Below are 14927 nucleotides of genomic sequence, written 5' to 3'. Positions count from 1 at the left end.
ACAAGATTGTGCGATAGGAGGCAACAACCCAAGCTTAATCCAACGAGAGACAAGCGATTAACCCCAAAAGAACTCGGGTAATCAAGGAAGAACACATAACCAATACAATCGTAACAAGATTCGCGACGAAAGATGAAAGAATCTGGAGATTGGAGGCGCTCATTGGAAACCAAAATAACGAGAATAACGAAATCAGAGCTCCAGAAGAACGATTAGAGACGAAGAGAAAGACGAATTGAAGCTCAATCGAAGGAGAAAGAGCTCGAATCGAAGATAGAAGCAAAAAAAAAGCTCAGGATCGTGATCAATGGAGTTTGAAAAAGTTTGTTACGCGGAAAAAAGAACGAGAAATTAAATTTGCTCTGATACCATATTGACTTTGATGTAAAGATTATATTTCTCATTAATCAACCACAAAACTATACAAGGAGTATTTATAGTCTCTACAAGTGTAATAGAAGAACTAAGCTAAAGGAGACTTAGTAATACTTATTAATCATAATAAGTCAATATTTTAAATTGGAAAAAGAGATCAAATCTATAGTTCTCGGGAAGATTTTCTATTCAAGATAATAATATATATAAATTACTAGTTAAAAAAATGTATCTATTGTAACTATCTCTAAATATGTATAATACAATGAGTTACTTGAAAGATTGATATAAATTTGATTAGTAAAGTAGTAGTTAATAGCAAAATAGAATTTATAAGAATAGGTGCCTCAAAACCTGAATATCAACAACATCAATACTTGGTCCAACAACAACAAAGCAAAAATATTTTTTTAAAATATATATCTTGTAGGTCACGGAACCGAGGCAAGTGTTGTGGCATGTTAACCAGTGTTTCTCATTCCTGCAGCGATACCATTGATTGTGATAAGCAAAGCATCCCTAAGCTTATTGTTATCTTCATCACGTCTTAGCCTCTTAAGAACTTCAACTTGCATCATGTTCATTGCGTTGAGATAAGGAAGTCTACTCTCAATGAGTTTCTTCAAGCTTTTATTGTTCTCCAAAAGTTTCTCATGGCCACTTATCACAAGAACGTACTTCTCAGTAGTCAAAAGTTCCTTTCTTAGCTCAGTGCCAAGTCCTCTTCTTTTCTCAGAAACAAGTTGTTCGTCGTAGTGTTTGGTTATGGGGATGTCTGCTTTAGCTAACACCATCTCTATAAGGTCAATAGTGGACTGAAAAAATGGCCATTCTTTATACATCTCTTGAAGATCATCCGCGTGGCCCTTCTCAGAGACACCTTTTAAGCCAGCCCCTACACCAAGCCAAGCTGGAAGAACAAACCTTGTTTGGGTCCAAGCAAAGACCCAAGGGATAGCTCGGAGATGTCCTATGCCACTAGAACTCTTTCTTCGCGTTGGTCGGCTTCCTATATTGAGGTAACCGAGTTCCGCTTGTGGTGTTGCCTCTTGAAAATAAGATAGAAACTCTGGGTTTTCATACACTGTGCTTCTATAGTGTTGGCAACTTATTTTGGAGATTTCTTCCATTACGTTTCGCCATTTTTCCTCTCGAGGTGGCTGAGGGGGCTTTAAGGTAGCGAGTAGAACCGCGGTTGTGTATATTTCTAGTTGCCTAACAGCCGTTTGTGGTATCCCAAATTTAGCTTGAACCATCTCACCTTGTTCAGTTGAACGCAAAGAGCCCTGGTCAAACCAATTCAATCATTATCTATAATCTAGTTTTTTCAATGTATTTAATATGGTGATAGCATTAGTACAAACCAATATTATGATCTATCAAAAAAGTTGGAAACTGACCATTACAGAGCCTGGCGGTTGGGATTGTATAGCGAGATAGGTCGGACCACCACCACGACCAATGCTTCCTCCTCGTCCATGGAACAATGTGATTTTGATTCCAAATTCATTACAAGCAGCCACAACATTTTCTTGAGCTTTGTAGAGTTCCCATGCTGCTGTAAACCGTCCAGCATCTTTTCCTGAATCAGAGTATCCAACCATCACCTGCAAGTAACATTGTTATTTAGAGGCTCCCTTAAAATGTTTGTAGTTCTTTTAAATGTTTGAAGTTACGCGTAATGTACCTCTTGGTGACCGTTGTGGTTCTTTTGTACGTGTTCCCTATACCAATCGATTGAGAATAATTTTCTTATAGAAGGACCAGCGGCTCTTAAATCATTCACCGTTTCAAAAAGAGGTACCACTCGCAGCCTATTCAAATAAATAGATAGGACTAATAAATATTTAGGCTACTCAAAATGTTACTCATGCAGAAAGTGACTGCTATAAACAAAGCATATAACAATGTAATATTTTGGTGGAGATTTGAACTCACGTTCCACCAGGGCATGGTTTTCCATGTTTGCTAGTTATAGCAAGTCGAGCATCTTTTTGCAACAGCTCCACAGCGAGGACATCACTTGCCTGCAAGTAACAATACAAATCAATGTCATTGTTTTCTTTGTTGATGAAAATGTTTATAAATAGTCCACCCATAACTTATAGCTACATTTTCATTTGGAGAAATCATACATTTGAAGCCATAGAAATAACATAAGCTCCAAGTGATTCACTTCCAAGCTCAGCAGCGACTCGGAATGTGTCCAATACTTCTTTGACGTCAGGACCAACCTACATAAATGAAAAGAAAAAAAATAGAAATTAACAAGTGGTAAACAAAACTTGAGATGACTTTCATATAGTTGTTCCTTGTAGTATACGCAATAGATATTTCATTCTGACCTCGATATATGGAGGAACAAGAGGTCGTTTCCCTTTCAGTTCTCTTGTTAAAAAATCTAATTTTTTCTCTTCATCCCATTCACTATAAGTACCCATACCCAAGTATGTTGTAATTGCATCTAAAGCTTCCGAATGTCTTGCAGATTCCTAGTAATTGAAACATACAAATTAGAGAAATATATCATTTGAATTAGATTGGCCAAAATGTTATGAAGATTTAAGGAAAAAAAAAATTCACCTGGCGTAAGTCGAGTTTCACCAAAACCATTCCAAAAGTAGAAACTCTACGGATCAAGTCAGCGAGTCGACCATCAGCTAGTACACTAGCACCAGATGATTGCTGAGAAAAATAAATGATGTTATATTATATTAAAGATGATGGATTTTTATTGAAACACCATATATTTTCAAATGGAGAGTTAGGATTGTTACCAAAGATTCGTAACAGAGGAGCAGTGGTTCAAGAAGTTGATCTGATGTTTCATAGGAGTTTAATGGGTCAAACTCACAAGGAAGACCCTCAATTAGGAGTTCAAGAAGTCTTCTTGTCTTCACAAGCTATGATCAGAAATCATTTTTTTGAAAATCAATATGTATATACATAATTCATCAAAAAAAATGGTTCAAATTTGATATTATATTATGTTGATCAATAAGCTTATGATCTTTACCTTTTCTTTTACTTCTCCAAGAACAATACGATAAGGAGCACTACTAGCTCGTTTAAGTGGAGGTGGTTCTAGTAGTTTTTGGAAACTAGTCTTCCCAACCTGAGATTCTGCGAATAGTTTCCTCTGGAAAAGAAGTTGAGAGGTAGATGAGAAAGAACCTCGGGAAGTAAGACCAAGCTGCGAACCATTGTCAGCTTTCTCCGAGTCGATTTTTGAAAAGCCTTCTTCATTATGCTTCTATATTAACAAAAAAAATAAAGAAAACATTAATAAATAAATAAAAAGACTTTTCAAGAACGGAGCAAGTCAGCAAACTATGTTCCATATACATATGTAAGCATGCTATGTTCCTTACCTGAAGATTGGGTGGCATGTAATCTGTCGTCGTAGCAATTTCAAATTTAGTATGTTGTGATTCACCAAATTCTGCAATACGATGGGATAGAAAAATATGCATGCGTGAAAAGATTCGTAGATGTTGGAATAATTTTTTTTTTTTTTTTTTTACAAAATATATATTTTACCAATGCAAGAAGGTAGGTGAGCTCTAGGTGGAAGTTGTGATGGCAGGGATGATGAACTTTGTAATTGGTTTGAGTAATTTGATTGGCCTCTGTCAGAATCTTGTCTAGAACTTCCTTCTGAGGGAGAAAACATCAAAGTTTTAAGATTTAAATAAAAATGAAACTATACGAAAAGAAAAATAAAGATATTGTAGAAATTGAAGCATTTATATACCCTTTTCAAGAATTTCATCTGCTAATCTTGAAAACCTGTCACTGCATCGATCCGTAGACAATTCGAATCTTAAGCTATCAACCTCTCTTATGTAAAGATCGATAGCCATCCACCTAGACAAGAGAGATACTTCTTTCGTTACCTGAAAAAATGATATCATAACATCTAATATTAGAAGTGAGATGTGAACTAGAGTAATAGATATTAATGACCATGATCTATTGTATCTATGTATTACCAATTGGTTTTGAACTTGAAACCGTAAAATATAACATTTAAATATCAAAATCAAGCCTAACCTTTGCCGTGACATTTGGGTTTCCATCTCTATCACCTCCCATCCAAGAACCAAATTTTATAGGAGTGCATGTTAGTGGAAGTGGCTTCCCTGTGAACTAAACAAGAACATACAAAATATCAATATTGTCTTAAGGTAAAGTAATTTTCTATTAGTCAGATTTTTCAAATATATTCTACAAATCTAAAGGTAAAGATAATTAATACCTTTTTCAATGAATTGCTAACACGACGCAGGTAATGTGGTACAGCTTTCCAAAGGGATTGCTCAACAATGTTTAGACCTGGTGAATTAAAATGTAAAACAAAAAAGACTGGTATGTCAACTTAGATTTTTTGAAATTTACAAACTAGAATAGATATAACGTACCAGCTCTAGCTTCATCAACTGGAGTAGGTTTCTGACGTCTAAGTTCATCAGTTTGCCATAGTGAAGTTATCTCCCTGACCTGTTAGTATAAGTAAGTCTTAGTTGATTAGTTATTATGCTGAGAAAATCTATATAGGGAAGATATTGAGGTGGAGAGTACCAAATCTTCAATGAGCCTTTCACGATCTTCAAGGCTGAGATCTGATCTAGTGTTATATTCTAGAAGATGCTGCAAGAAACATATAATCTCAACTCTCACGTGCTACTAAAGATGGAAACATAAACATATATGTCAACATCATTAGAAACTTACAGCAATTCTAACATGCTTGTACTGCAAGGTTCGTCGATTAATTTGAGTAGGATGAGCAGTAAGAACAATTTCGACCTCCTAGAGTGCGATTGAAACAGTAGTAACCAGTCATAAATCAAAATGGGAAAACGAAACTTAGATTGTGTTAAAAACATATTGAGACCAATTAATGAAGTTGCTAGACCTGTTTGCAAACAGTTTCGTAAAGCTCGTCTGGAGAAATTCCACTTTGCAATAGCTGGCTGAATATATCATCACAAGATCTTGCAAGTTGTGTAACGTTACGATTTTTATGCATTCTGCCAAAAATAAAAAAATGTATATATATTCAGAATCCAGTATGCATGTAAATATTTTTGTTCTAATGTATTTGAATAAAAAACTATGACCTGTGATGAGTGTCTGCAATGCCCATCAAGTTAAGAGAATGAGTGAATGTACGAGCCAATGTTAAGGCTTCCTCCAGAGGCATTTTGGATATTTCACTAGTCAGTTGCTTCTCCAAAAGGTTTGCAGTATCCTCAATACCAGCCAAACGCAAATTTAACGCACTCTGAAGCGTTTATTACAACAATGTGAGATTCCTAAAAGTGATCTACAGAGATTCAAAAGGGAACAAGTAATCGATGAATTGTTAAAGAGTATAGATAACGAATAGACAGAAAACAAAACCTGAGCAAGAATCCGTATGCGTTCGACTTTTTCCATGAATGAGTTGCCGACTTCCCTTTGTAAAACGTCGTGGAAGAGGCTACCGAGCAACTTGCAGTCATCTTCGAAGCTTTGGAATGAGATTTCCTCGGCGATATCGTCCGTCGTGTCCGTCATTGTATGGATGAAACAAAGTGATTGATTGAAGAATGGGAAGTGTTGTTGTAGTGATCAAAGTTAAATTTTTCGATGATCGATTTAATGGGTATAGAAATTACTAATTATGGTGGTCAACGTAGTAAAATATGGCGCAGTTAAATTTGTGGTGCTAGTTCTATTCCCCGTAAAAAACTGGAAGCCTATTCTTCTTTGTTTCCAAACTTTAATTTCCACTCTTTCTTCTCTAAACAACAAAACCAAAAAAAAAATGTATATTTTGGGCCGTAATTTGTAAAGAAAAGCTATATAGCTTTTAGGCAAGTTGACGCAGGTATATATGATTTAGTTAATTAATTATAAAAATTCTCTTCACAAGTTGAAAGAAAAAATAAGCAAAGAGTTTAAAAATATATATATATATATATCAAAGATTTTTTTTGATAATTTGGGAGACATTGTGACGATTCGTCAGTCACAAAATTAAACGTGGTATAAAGTGACCATAGTTTGTGTTTAGAAGAAATTAGTTAGTTGGAGCTGGAAGCTGGAGCATCTGGCTGTTTCGCTGGGACTGCATCTTCAAACACAGACAGTTTCTTGTATGACTCGTAACACTTTGCAAGAGTTGGATACGGTTCCTGTAGAAGAAATCCATACAAAATATAAACATTAAAACATACTTTTATAACAGTAAACTGTGTAACAAGAAATTTCATGAAAAAGTTTACAAATTAATAATTTACCACATCGATATTGAATTTGATCTCTGCTGCGTGGATTTGGGTTGCTAGAAAAAGATCAGCCTAGACAAAAATAATGAGAGAGGTGAGTATTTTTTTTTTCTCTTCTCGAAATCTTGGAAGAGAGGATTAATTAATTTAGAGCAAACAGAAAATACCAAGTAAACTTCATCACCAGTGGCATATTTTCCAGCGCAATTCACCAACAGTTTCTCCAGAGCTAAAAGGTAATATATGTTTGTTTATTACAAATGTGTTCTGAGTTACGTATATGCTAATGACATAGATGTTGCAGATTAAGGTAGATTAGATAGTAACAACGATTCATAGTTCATACCAGTATATCCTTTTCTTATAGCGTTATTAACCCAAGCAATCTTCTCCTCAGCATTTGTCTTTTCCTCTATATACCTCTGTACAACCCCAAATAAAAGGATGAATAATGTAATTACTAGTTTAGTTTTGGAATCTGATAAATTAAAAATCAAACTCATGTCCTTACGATAACAGCTAGGTTTTGAAGAGGCTGTATACCAGAGGAAATAATACTCGCAGCCTGAAATAATACAAAATAAAAAGAACTACATTACTTTCTTAATGCTTCTACACACGTACGGTTCTAAAATAGAAAATATATATACCTGGTAATTTAAAGCTCGTTTATGGAGGTCACGAGGTAACAAAGGTGGCTCAGGATACTTCTCATCAAGATACTGTTGATACAAAAAAAATTAAACCACACTGATTTCATGAATTTTTTTTGCTTTTAAATCCGCAAAACATATAAATATATATAGATGTTTTACGTACTAACCATTATAATGGCAAAAGAATCAGTGATCACAACATCTCCATCCACAAGCACTGGCACAGTACCCATTGGATTGATCTTCTGGAAATCTTGAGGATCAAAAACAATTTACTTGACATTAATTAAGAAGCATATATTTTTCCATAAAATCAACACACAGAAAACAAAACTTTTATGTGCTAAATTTTTTTACAAGTTTTAATTATTAAAAAACATATTTTTGCAATTGAATACAAAAAAAATTACACCAATTTATATTAAACTAATAAGTCTAATAATTAATATATTATATGTAGGAAAAGAAATAAGTCTTAAACTTGTGACATTCACACGCACTGACGCACGCACACATGCATATACACGAAAGACAAATAACGATGCTAAACACATGCAATTTTTAATCTAAAGTCCAAAGTAACTTCGAGATCTAAAAATAAAACAATAGAAAAATAGACCAGATCTAAAAATAAACCAGTTCCGCACCTGGATTGAATTGATGACCCTTGAGCAAATTCACTGCTATATACTCATACTCAATCCCTACAAAAAAAAAAAAAATCGAACAAGAAATCCACAACTCAAATAAACATAGATGGAAAAATAACAAATATTTCGAAGCAGCTTAAAATAAACCTTTTAAAGTGAGGGCTATTCGCACCCGATGGCCACACGAGCTTCTCCAGTAGGAATATAGTCTCAGCATCTCCTTCTTATCTTCGTCGGAGTAAGCCTGAAAAGAAAAGTCAACGATACAAGAGAACTTGAGTAGTTGATGAGACGATGAAGCGTTTTCAACTTATAATCAATCAAAGGTGATTAGAAGAACAAGATTAAAAACAGATGAAAACCATGAAGAAAATATGCTTTTTTCTTGGCAGAATCTTGGAGTTTGGTTATTCAGATCGTAGAAGAGGGAAGTGAAGAAGTATTGACCATGTTGGGTCAATCAATACCAAAAATAGGTAAATGGTCGTTTTGTTTATTTTTCCTTTCCCCACTTGAAACGCCGCGCGCGTAAAAGGTCAAACAATAATAATATTTGAGATTCGTAGGGTTTTGAGAAAAAAAAAAAGATTCGTAGGGTTATTAAATACATAGCCTTACAGATTCGTAGGGTTTTGACAAAACCTATATATTTTTTTCTATCACATTTCAAATAAGTAATTTTTCAACTTAGTTATGTACAGATTGGTAAGTCTTTGATGTTTTCTTAAACTTAAACTAATGTTAATTAAAATAATTTTTTTTTTGTTGAAAATTTGACCCTTTTTTTATTGGTCATGGTTGTCAAGTCCTTTTGTTAACTAAAATAGTTGGATTGTAATATTGCAAATCCGTTTTTGAGATGGTAAATTATCAATAGATTTACTGAAAAAAGTGAGAAAAGAAGTACAAATTGAAAAGCAGCATATACTTTGTGTAATCCAAAACATAAACAACACACATTTGGGCCTTTAAACAACAAATAAATGCTGAAGCAATACGACACCGTTCGACCCAAATTAACTCAACAAAAGCCAAAAAACACGACAAGAAAGGGTTTCACTTTCACTGTGTTCGACAATAATGGCGACAGGAGAAAAAGCGATACCAAGAGTCGCCGTCGTAGTTTTCATCCTCAACGGCAACTCAATCTTGTTAGGTCGTCGACGTTCCTCAATCGGCCACTCCACCTTCGCTCTTCCCGGCGGCCATCTCGAATTCGGTCTCTCTCTCTCTCTCTCTCTCTCTCTCTCTCTCTCTCTCACCCCCTCTCTCTTTTAATTTCTCCCAAATCTTGATTAAGCTGATCTTTGTTCTTTAAGCAGGTGAGAGCTTCGAAGAGTGTGCAGCGAGAGAAGTAATGGAGGAAACGGGTCTAAAGATCGAAAAGATGAAGCTCTTGACAGTTACAAACAATGTTTTCAAAGAAGCACCGAAGCCATCGCACTACGTCTCTGTTTCGATGCGTGCGGTGCTTGTGGATCCGAGTCAAGAACCGAAGAATATGGAACCGGAGAAGAGTGAAGGATGGGATTGGTATGATTGGGAGAATCTACCAACGCCTTTGTTTTGGCCACTTGAGAAGTTGTTCAAAAGTGGATTCAATCCTTTCACTCATGGTGGTTGTGGTGGAAACTGAGAGAGATCATGTATTATTATTATTATTATGAGTAAAGTTATTGATTTTGGATTGAATAAAAAGAGCATTTGGTCTAGTGGTATGATTCTCGCTTAGGGTGTGAGAGGTCCCTAGTTCAATTCTCGGAATGCCCCCTCTCTCTTCTCCTTTTATTTTAACTGTATTTTTGGTCTTTGCTTTTCCTAGTTACGAATAATCTTAAGACTTTGTTGTCGATTCGATATTTCATTATGTTTGACTGTCATCTTCTTAACTCAAACATTTGACCTCTATGAGAAAGATAAAAATGTTACAACTACAAGTTGCATAAAATAACAAAAATAGTAAGGCGACTAATCTAGGATCAAGTTGGTCCTTGTTACGGATATGACGTAGTTAAAGAACATGACAAGATTAAGATTAGTGTACGGTGTGTGTGAAGGATATGGGAACAGAAGTATATATATAAATTCAAAAGAAAGGTAACAATGCTTAATCCATCTTGATTTTTATTTGGGCATCATGAGTCATGACCTTGAACATAAAAAGGAACAAATTCAATAGTATTCATTTGATGCACGAGAGGTTATGAGTTCATTTCGCGGAATGCTCCTCTCTTTTTTGGTATTTGTTTTCCTAATACGAGTAAACCAGATTTTGTTGGTAGGTTTTTTATTTCTTCATTTGATTATCATCTTCTTAACACAAATATTAACCTCTACAACCTATAAGTTGCAACTTTTACTCACTTCTAAAACCACAAGAATTTGTTGCTTTTGTATAAAAACAAAAGATGTAATTAAGGCGACTAATATAAGATGAAGTTAATACGGATATGAACATATTTAAGAACTTGAGAAGATTAATACTAACATATGTTGGAGACCTAGCTATAGAATACATTCTTAACTAGAACTCTAGAAGTAGATATAAATTTTAAAGAAGGCTAAGAAAGCCTAATCCATTTTCTTGATCTTTATATGACCATCATAACCTTAAACATATAAATAAACATAAAAAGAAAGGAACAATTTCAAAAGTGTATATAAATTGTATGCATATACAACGAGTATATCCTATGTTGATATAATCTACAAAACAAAACCACAAATAAAATAAATTGCAATGAATAAAAAGAAATCAACTCAATTAGGAAGAGAGTCAACAAAAGAGTTGTGTCTCTGATGTGTCTGCATTTTGTAGGGTTTTAACTATAGTTTTTAGGTTTGTTTTGAGTCTTCTTAGGTCCAAGTGTGCTTTTAGAGTCTTTTTAGTCTTTTGTGAGTCTTTACAGGTCCTAGGTGATTTTGGAAGGAACCTGAGCGTTTTGGGGATGGAAACATGCATCTGGAGCCAATTGGTTGAAGACTGATCGAGCTAGAAGGCAGATGGAATGAAAGCAGAAAAAAAACGTTCCGGATCGACTGATCCTCGCGAGATCGACCAATCCCGCCCCCGACGCAATCTTTCCTTTTTCGTTTTATACCGACTTTTTAGGGATTTATTTTATTATTTTAGCACGGAGCTCGACCCCTAGAAAAAGAACTTTTACTCTACGCCATTTTTGAGCACTTGTAAGCCTGGGAGAAGATCTCTTATCCTTTCTAACCCTTTGGAGAAGAATTCTGAACCCTTTTTACTTCTTTGGCAATTCAAACATGTTTTCTTCATATTTGATTTGTGATTGTCTCTGTTCGATGTCTGAGTAGTCTTACTGTTGGGTTTCGGGTTTCAAGGGGGGTTTTATGATTCACTGATTTAGGTTGTTAGATTTGGGATTGATCTATTGAGTTCTTCATCTATTGTTGTGCTTCTTTCTTAAACTAGATTAGCCACCTAGTTTATGATCTTAGGTTAAATTCATCTAGGCATCAAAAGTGTTGTTGAATTACTTGAAAGAACATAGGTGAGCAAGGTGATCCTTAGCCAACGACAGTTGAAGTTGGGGCACCTTGTGAACATAATCGGACTAGAACCTAATGCTTGCTAGGATTGTTTAGATTCAAACGACGATTTAGGGTTCATTCAATTCCTTGCACTAGATCGTGGTTGAGTGTGCTTTGGGTTATTGATTTAACTCTAGAACAATTTGGCGCCGTTGCCGGGAACCAAAACGTTTGCCTTTGAGATTTTAGAATTGAGTATAGTCTAAGATTTCTTTTTGTTTTTACTAATTATTTTATTTTCTCTTTTTTGTAGATTAAAAAAAAAAACTGTTTTTGGGGCCATGGATTATGATGACTGGCAGCAGGAAGAGGAGACCACATTTGATGAAGACATTCTAGATGAGCATTATGTGGAGCCACCGTTTGATGAGAGTGTTCTTACACCGAATCAAAAAGTTAAGTTGGATGAGCTTTACATGGAGCATCCAACAACGACAAGGAGGAACTTAGCAGCAATGATCCGGTTGAATCTCATCTCACATCGAGCAATACTTGAAGGGAGGGAGCCCACTTTCACAGAGATTAGGGAAGCTCATGCTTGCGAAAAGGTAATATATTGGGTTCCATGGTAGACAGAGTTTCAAACCCTATTTTCCTACTGCAAGTGCACAGCAAAGAAGTAGTACTTAGGGGTCGAATCCCACGAAGACCAAATTTTACTCTATGGTTCTATTGGTTCAATTTCAAGCTAAGACAATTCAAAGTTGGGTTTGTTTGGTAACAGTAACGCAATTAAAACTGTATAAAAAGGCAATAAGCAAAACACTAGATCAGGGGTAATTCTCGGGAATTTCAGAGACAACAACTAAACAACTATTCAGGGTATAGGTTAAGTACCAGTCTAGAACTCAAACATAAATATAAACTGATCCACTGTCGTGGCATCAATGACTCTATCTGATCGATTCTATGCGGAAACGTGGAGCACGTGCTCAGACATCCGGAGCACATGCTCGGCGGTCCATAAACCCTAAACTGTCGTTTGAGCCCAGAATCGCAGACAAGCATTAAAGAACAGGAATGATAAGTTCACAAATCACCTACACATAAACTTTCGCAGGTCTAGGATAATTTGCCCACTAATGTCTTTTCTAGCAACCTATTACACTTTTGATAAATAGATAAACCTAGAATCATAGATTGGGTGATCAAATCAACCTAAGCATTAAGTCTAACAATAGTGAAGAAATTAAGCATTAATTCTACCTATTGTGTTAAGTCTAACAATATATAAAGCCCTATTTGTGTTCTGTTGCTAACCCATGAAACCCCTTTTGAAACCCCTAATCTAGCAAAGAAAACTACTCAGACATAGAGAAATGAATCATAGCAAAAGATGAGAAATTCAATGACATAAAAATAAAAAGGGTTCAGAGAATGATAAACAAGGTAGCCGCTCTTCTCCCTCACAAAACGTCGCTCAAAATCCAAAAGAAAAGAGTATATTTTCTCTCCTAAAAACCCTAGGTTAAATAGCATACAAGTAGAGAAAAAAAGGAAAGAATCCAAATCAAATCTCCCTATTAAAAATCGATCTCCTTCCTCTTTCTCTCACAAAGGATCGCCTAAAATAAGGGGAATTAGGCAGGGAATCGGCGCCTAGATGCTTGCCACGTGTCGTCATGAATCCCTAGAGTTGGGAGCATGTGCTCCTGGGTCTAAAAATCAGCTTTTCTGCTCCAATTCAACTCCTTTCTGTTCCGATTGCTCCTGCTGTTCCAATCCTTGCTTTTAGCTTCCTAGCATCTTATTATAACCTGAAAAGGACTCAAACAACTACAAAACTATCAAATAAACGGGGTCAAAGTGAGTCAAAACCGTAACATATCAACTCCCCCGGACTTAGATCTTTGTTTGTCCTCAAACAAACTCAAACCAAGCGCCAAGAGAGCCAAGGTGGGAACTCGCAAAAATCTCAGAAACCGTGAGTAGACCATGACCTGCAGACCACATGTGTTAGAACAAGCTATACCACAAACTTCTCCAGCAAACATCTCCAAAACCAGAACCATAATTGGCAATCAAACCCAGAAAAAGATCACTTTCCAGACAAAGACTCTTTACATTCAATTAAAATTGGCGTGAGCTTCTCATTAAGGGCATTAAGCTAGTGAAATCGAGACTTGGTAGATAAAAGGCTGTTTTAATGGTGGAGCTATAGAGTGTTTAGGGGTTACCATTACTTCGAAAGAGATGCAGGATATCGCACAAAATGGTAAGGGAGAGTGGACTCATTGATGTCCACAACCTCTAATCACTCTCCTCTTCTTATCTTCTCAAACTCAGCCTCTCTTTTCTCCTCAGGGTACAACGCATGCTCGGGGGTGTGTAACACTAGCTCTGGTCCCTTTCCATCATCCTTAAACGTTTTTTTTTTTTTTTTTTTTTTTTTTTTTTTTGAGACATATGAAGGATGATGGGGGATCTTCTTCTGATATTGCCCCTGGAGCATGCGGACCGTATCCTAGGCTCTCTCTCTGCTCAAAACAACTCGCGGACTCGGATTTATATAATCTCGGAGCAGGTGCTCGCTGGGTTGGAGCACGTGCTCTGTCCGTCCGGCTCTTTCCTCTTTGGTTCTCCAGCAAGAGCGAGTTAGAGATTGTGTCAGTCCTGCTCTCCCCGACCGTTTTGCACATAGCTGCACAGAATGAGAAAACAAAAATACAAGTGCAAGTGGTTTGAAAGGAGGTTAGGCTCGGGGTGGGTACTAACTTAAAATGAGCTAGCTATTCAGGATCAGCAAGATTGGCAAAATGAATAAGAAGTCCTGAATATGTGACACGTTCCCTATCCTAATGCCCAAAACGAGAAGAATTTAAATCCGGTTAGGTTCCAATAAAGTAGAGTCTAAATCTTTCCGGTGAAACCTTAATGGGATGAAGCTTTTCTGGCCAGGAGAAGGGTCCGAATGTGAAGAGGTATTAGCTCGTCTTTGTACTCTTAGTTCTGCAACAATGGTCACTAGGAAAAACGGTCAAACTCACAAATGGTTAAAAAAAACATCACAGATTTCGGTCCTGATTCCCACAAGTTTTGGTTCGACTCACATGACAAACTGACTCAATAAAAAGAAAAATAAAGAAAACAAATGTCATAGGTGACCCTCCCCCGGACTTACTTCACACCGTCTCCGGTGTGAAAATAAGCCAAAGAGAGACCCGCAAAGAAGAGAAGAAGAAGGAAGAAGAAAAGAGAGAAGGGTTTGCGATTTGGTGGATTACCTGGGCCTGGTGGGCCTGGGCCTGAAATTCATTAAACTTACCTGGCCCAATCGCTCTTCTCTTTTTCTTCTTTTGTTCTCAGTTTGCCGAGCATGTGCATCGGGTTGCTCGCGTCCGGCGAGCATGTGCTCCGCATCTTCTTCTTCTTTTTTTCTCAGTTTGCCGAGCATGTGCATCGTGTTGCTC

The 14927-nt window shown here is 36.3% G+C and overlaps 3 protein-coding genes across 4 annotated transcripts; 1 reads left to right on the top strand and 2 right to left on the bottom strand.

Annotated features, from left to right (window-relative positions):
* Positions 1–648: 648 nt before the first annotated feature.
* LOC104750713 (phosphoenolpyruvate carboxylase 4) lies at positions 649–5989 on the bottom strand. Its single transcript, XM_010472555.2, has 20 exons — positions 5782–5989; positions 5499–5662; positions 5294–5408; positions 5110–5187; positions 4957–5025; positions 4797–4875; positions 4634–4710; positions 4429–4524; positions 4130–4271; positions 3916–4032; positions 3747–3817; positions 3392–3628; positions 3153–3278; positions 2959–3060; positions 2721–2867; positions 2511–2609; positions 2314–2402; positions 2063–2189; positions 1776–1982; positions 649–1661 (listed from the first exon to the last, which is right to left on the bottom strand). Exons 1-20 carry the CDS (start codon positions 5935–5937, stop codon positions 837–839), a joined length of 3123 nt encoding a protein of 1040 aa, XP_010470857.1. The 5' UTR covers positions 5938–5989; the 3' UTR covers positions 649–836.
* A 327-nt stretch (positions 5990–6316) lies between these two features.
* On the bottom strand, positions 6317–8480 carry LOC104750712 (glutathione S-transferase Z1-like). 2 transcript variants are annotated; one of them, XM_010472554.3, is made up of 10 exons: positions 8319–8480; positions 8104–8200; positions 7954–8010; positions 7474–7559; positions 7301–7372; positions 7162–7215; positions 6997–7072; positions 6818–6879; positions 6663–6722; positions 6317–6557 (listed from the first exon to the last, which is right to left on the bottom strand). In XM_010472554.3, the coding sequence occupies exons 1-10, from the start codon at positions 8319–8321 to the stop codon at positions 6447–6449; spliced, it is 678 nt and encodes a 225-aa protein (XP_010470856.1). In that variant the 5' UTR covers positions 8322–8480; the 3' UTR covers positions 6317–6446. The 2 variants fall into 2 exon arrangements, with proteins under 2 accessions (XP_010470856.1, XP_087316384.1); XM_087460258.1 differs by having other exon boundaries at positions 7474–7551; positions 7943–8010; positions 8319–8458.
* A 328-nt stretch (positions 8481–8808) lies between these two features.
* On the top strand, positions 8809–9815 carry LOC104750711 (nudix hydrolase 1). The gene is made up of 2 exons (XM_010472553.3): positions 8809–9175; positions 9279–9815. The coding sequence occupies exons 1-2, from the start codon at positions 9037–9039 to the stop codon at positions 9590–9592; spliced, it is 453 nt and encodes a 150-aa protein (XP_010470855.1). The 5' UTR covers positions 8809–9036; the 3' UTR covers positions 9593–9815.
* Positions 9816–14927: the final 5112 nt, after the last annotated feature.

The sequence above is a fragment of the Camelina sativa genome, chromosome 7 (assembly GCF_030686135.1).
Source record: "Camelina sativa cultivar CO46 ecotype springtype chromosome 7, ASM3068613v1".
Taxonomy (NCBI): domain Eukaryota; kingdom Viridiplantae; phylum Streptophyta; class Magnoliopsida; order Brassicales; family Brassicaceae; genus Camelina; species Camelina sativa.
Note: the sequence above shows the minus strand (reverse complement) of the source record. Positions and strands in the feature narration are given on the sequence as shown.

What these genes read in the sequence shown, in the direction of transcription:
- LOC104750713 (XM_010472555.2), bottom strand. Translation starts at nt 5,937, where the DNA reads ATGACGGACACGACGGACGATATCGCCGAGGAAATCTCATTCCAAAGC. An exon ending in ACAAGCATGTTAGAATTGCT is followed by an intron (nt 5,026 to 5,109) that starts GTAAGTTTCTAA and finishes TGTTTCTTGCAG; the next exon opens with CATCTTCTAGAATATAACAC. An exon ending in TTGGAGAAGTAAAAGAAAAG is followed by an intron (nt 3,279 to 3,391) that starts GTAAAGATCATA and finishes TTCTGATCATAG; the next exon opens with CTTGTGAAGACAAGAAGACT.
- LOC104750712 (XM_087460258.1), bottom strand. An exon ending in AACGAGCTTTAAATTACCAG is followed by an intron (nt 7,216 to 7,300) that starts GTATATATATTT and finishes GTATTATTTCAG; the next exon opens with GCTGCGAGTATTATTTCCTC. An exon ending in CTGGTGATGAAGTTTACTTG is followed by an intron (nt 6,723 to 6,817) that starts GTATTTTCTGTT and finishes ATTTTTGTCTAG; the next exon opens with GCTGATCTTTTTCTAGCAAC.
- LOC104750711 (XM_010472553.3), top strand. Translation starts at nt 9,037, where the DNA reads ATGGCGACAGGAGAAAAAGCGATACCAAGAGTCGCCGTCGTAGTTTTC. An exon ending in CGGCGGCCATCTCGAATTCG is followed by an intron (nt 9,176 to 9,278) that starts GTCTCTCTCTCT and finishes TTCTTTAAGCAG; the next exon opens with GTGAGAGCTTCGAAGAGTGT.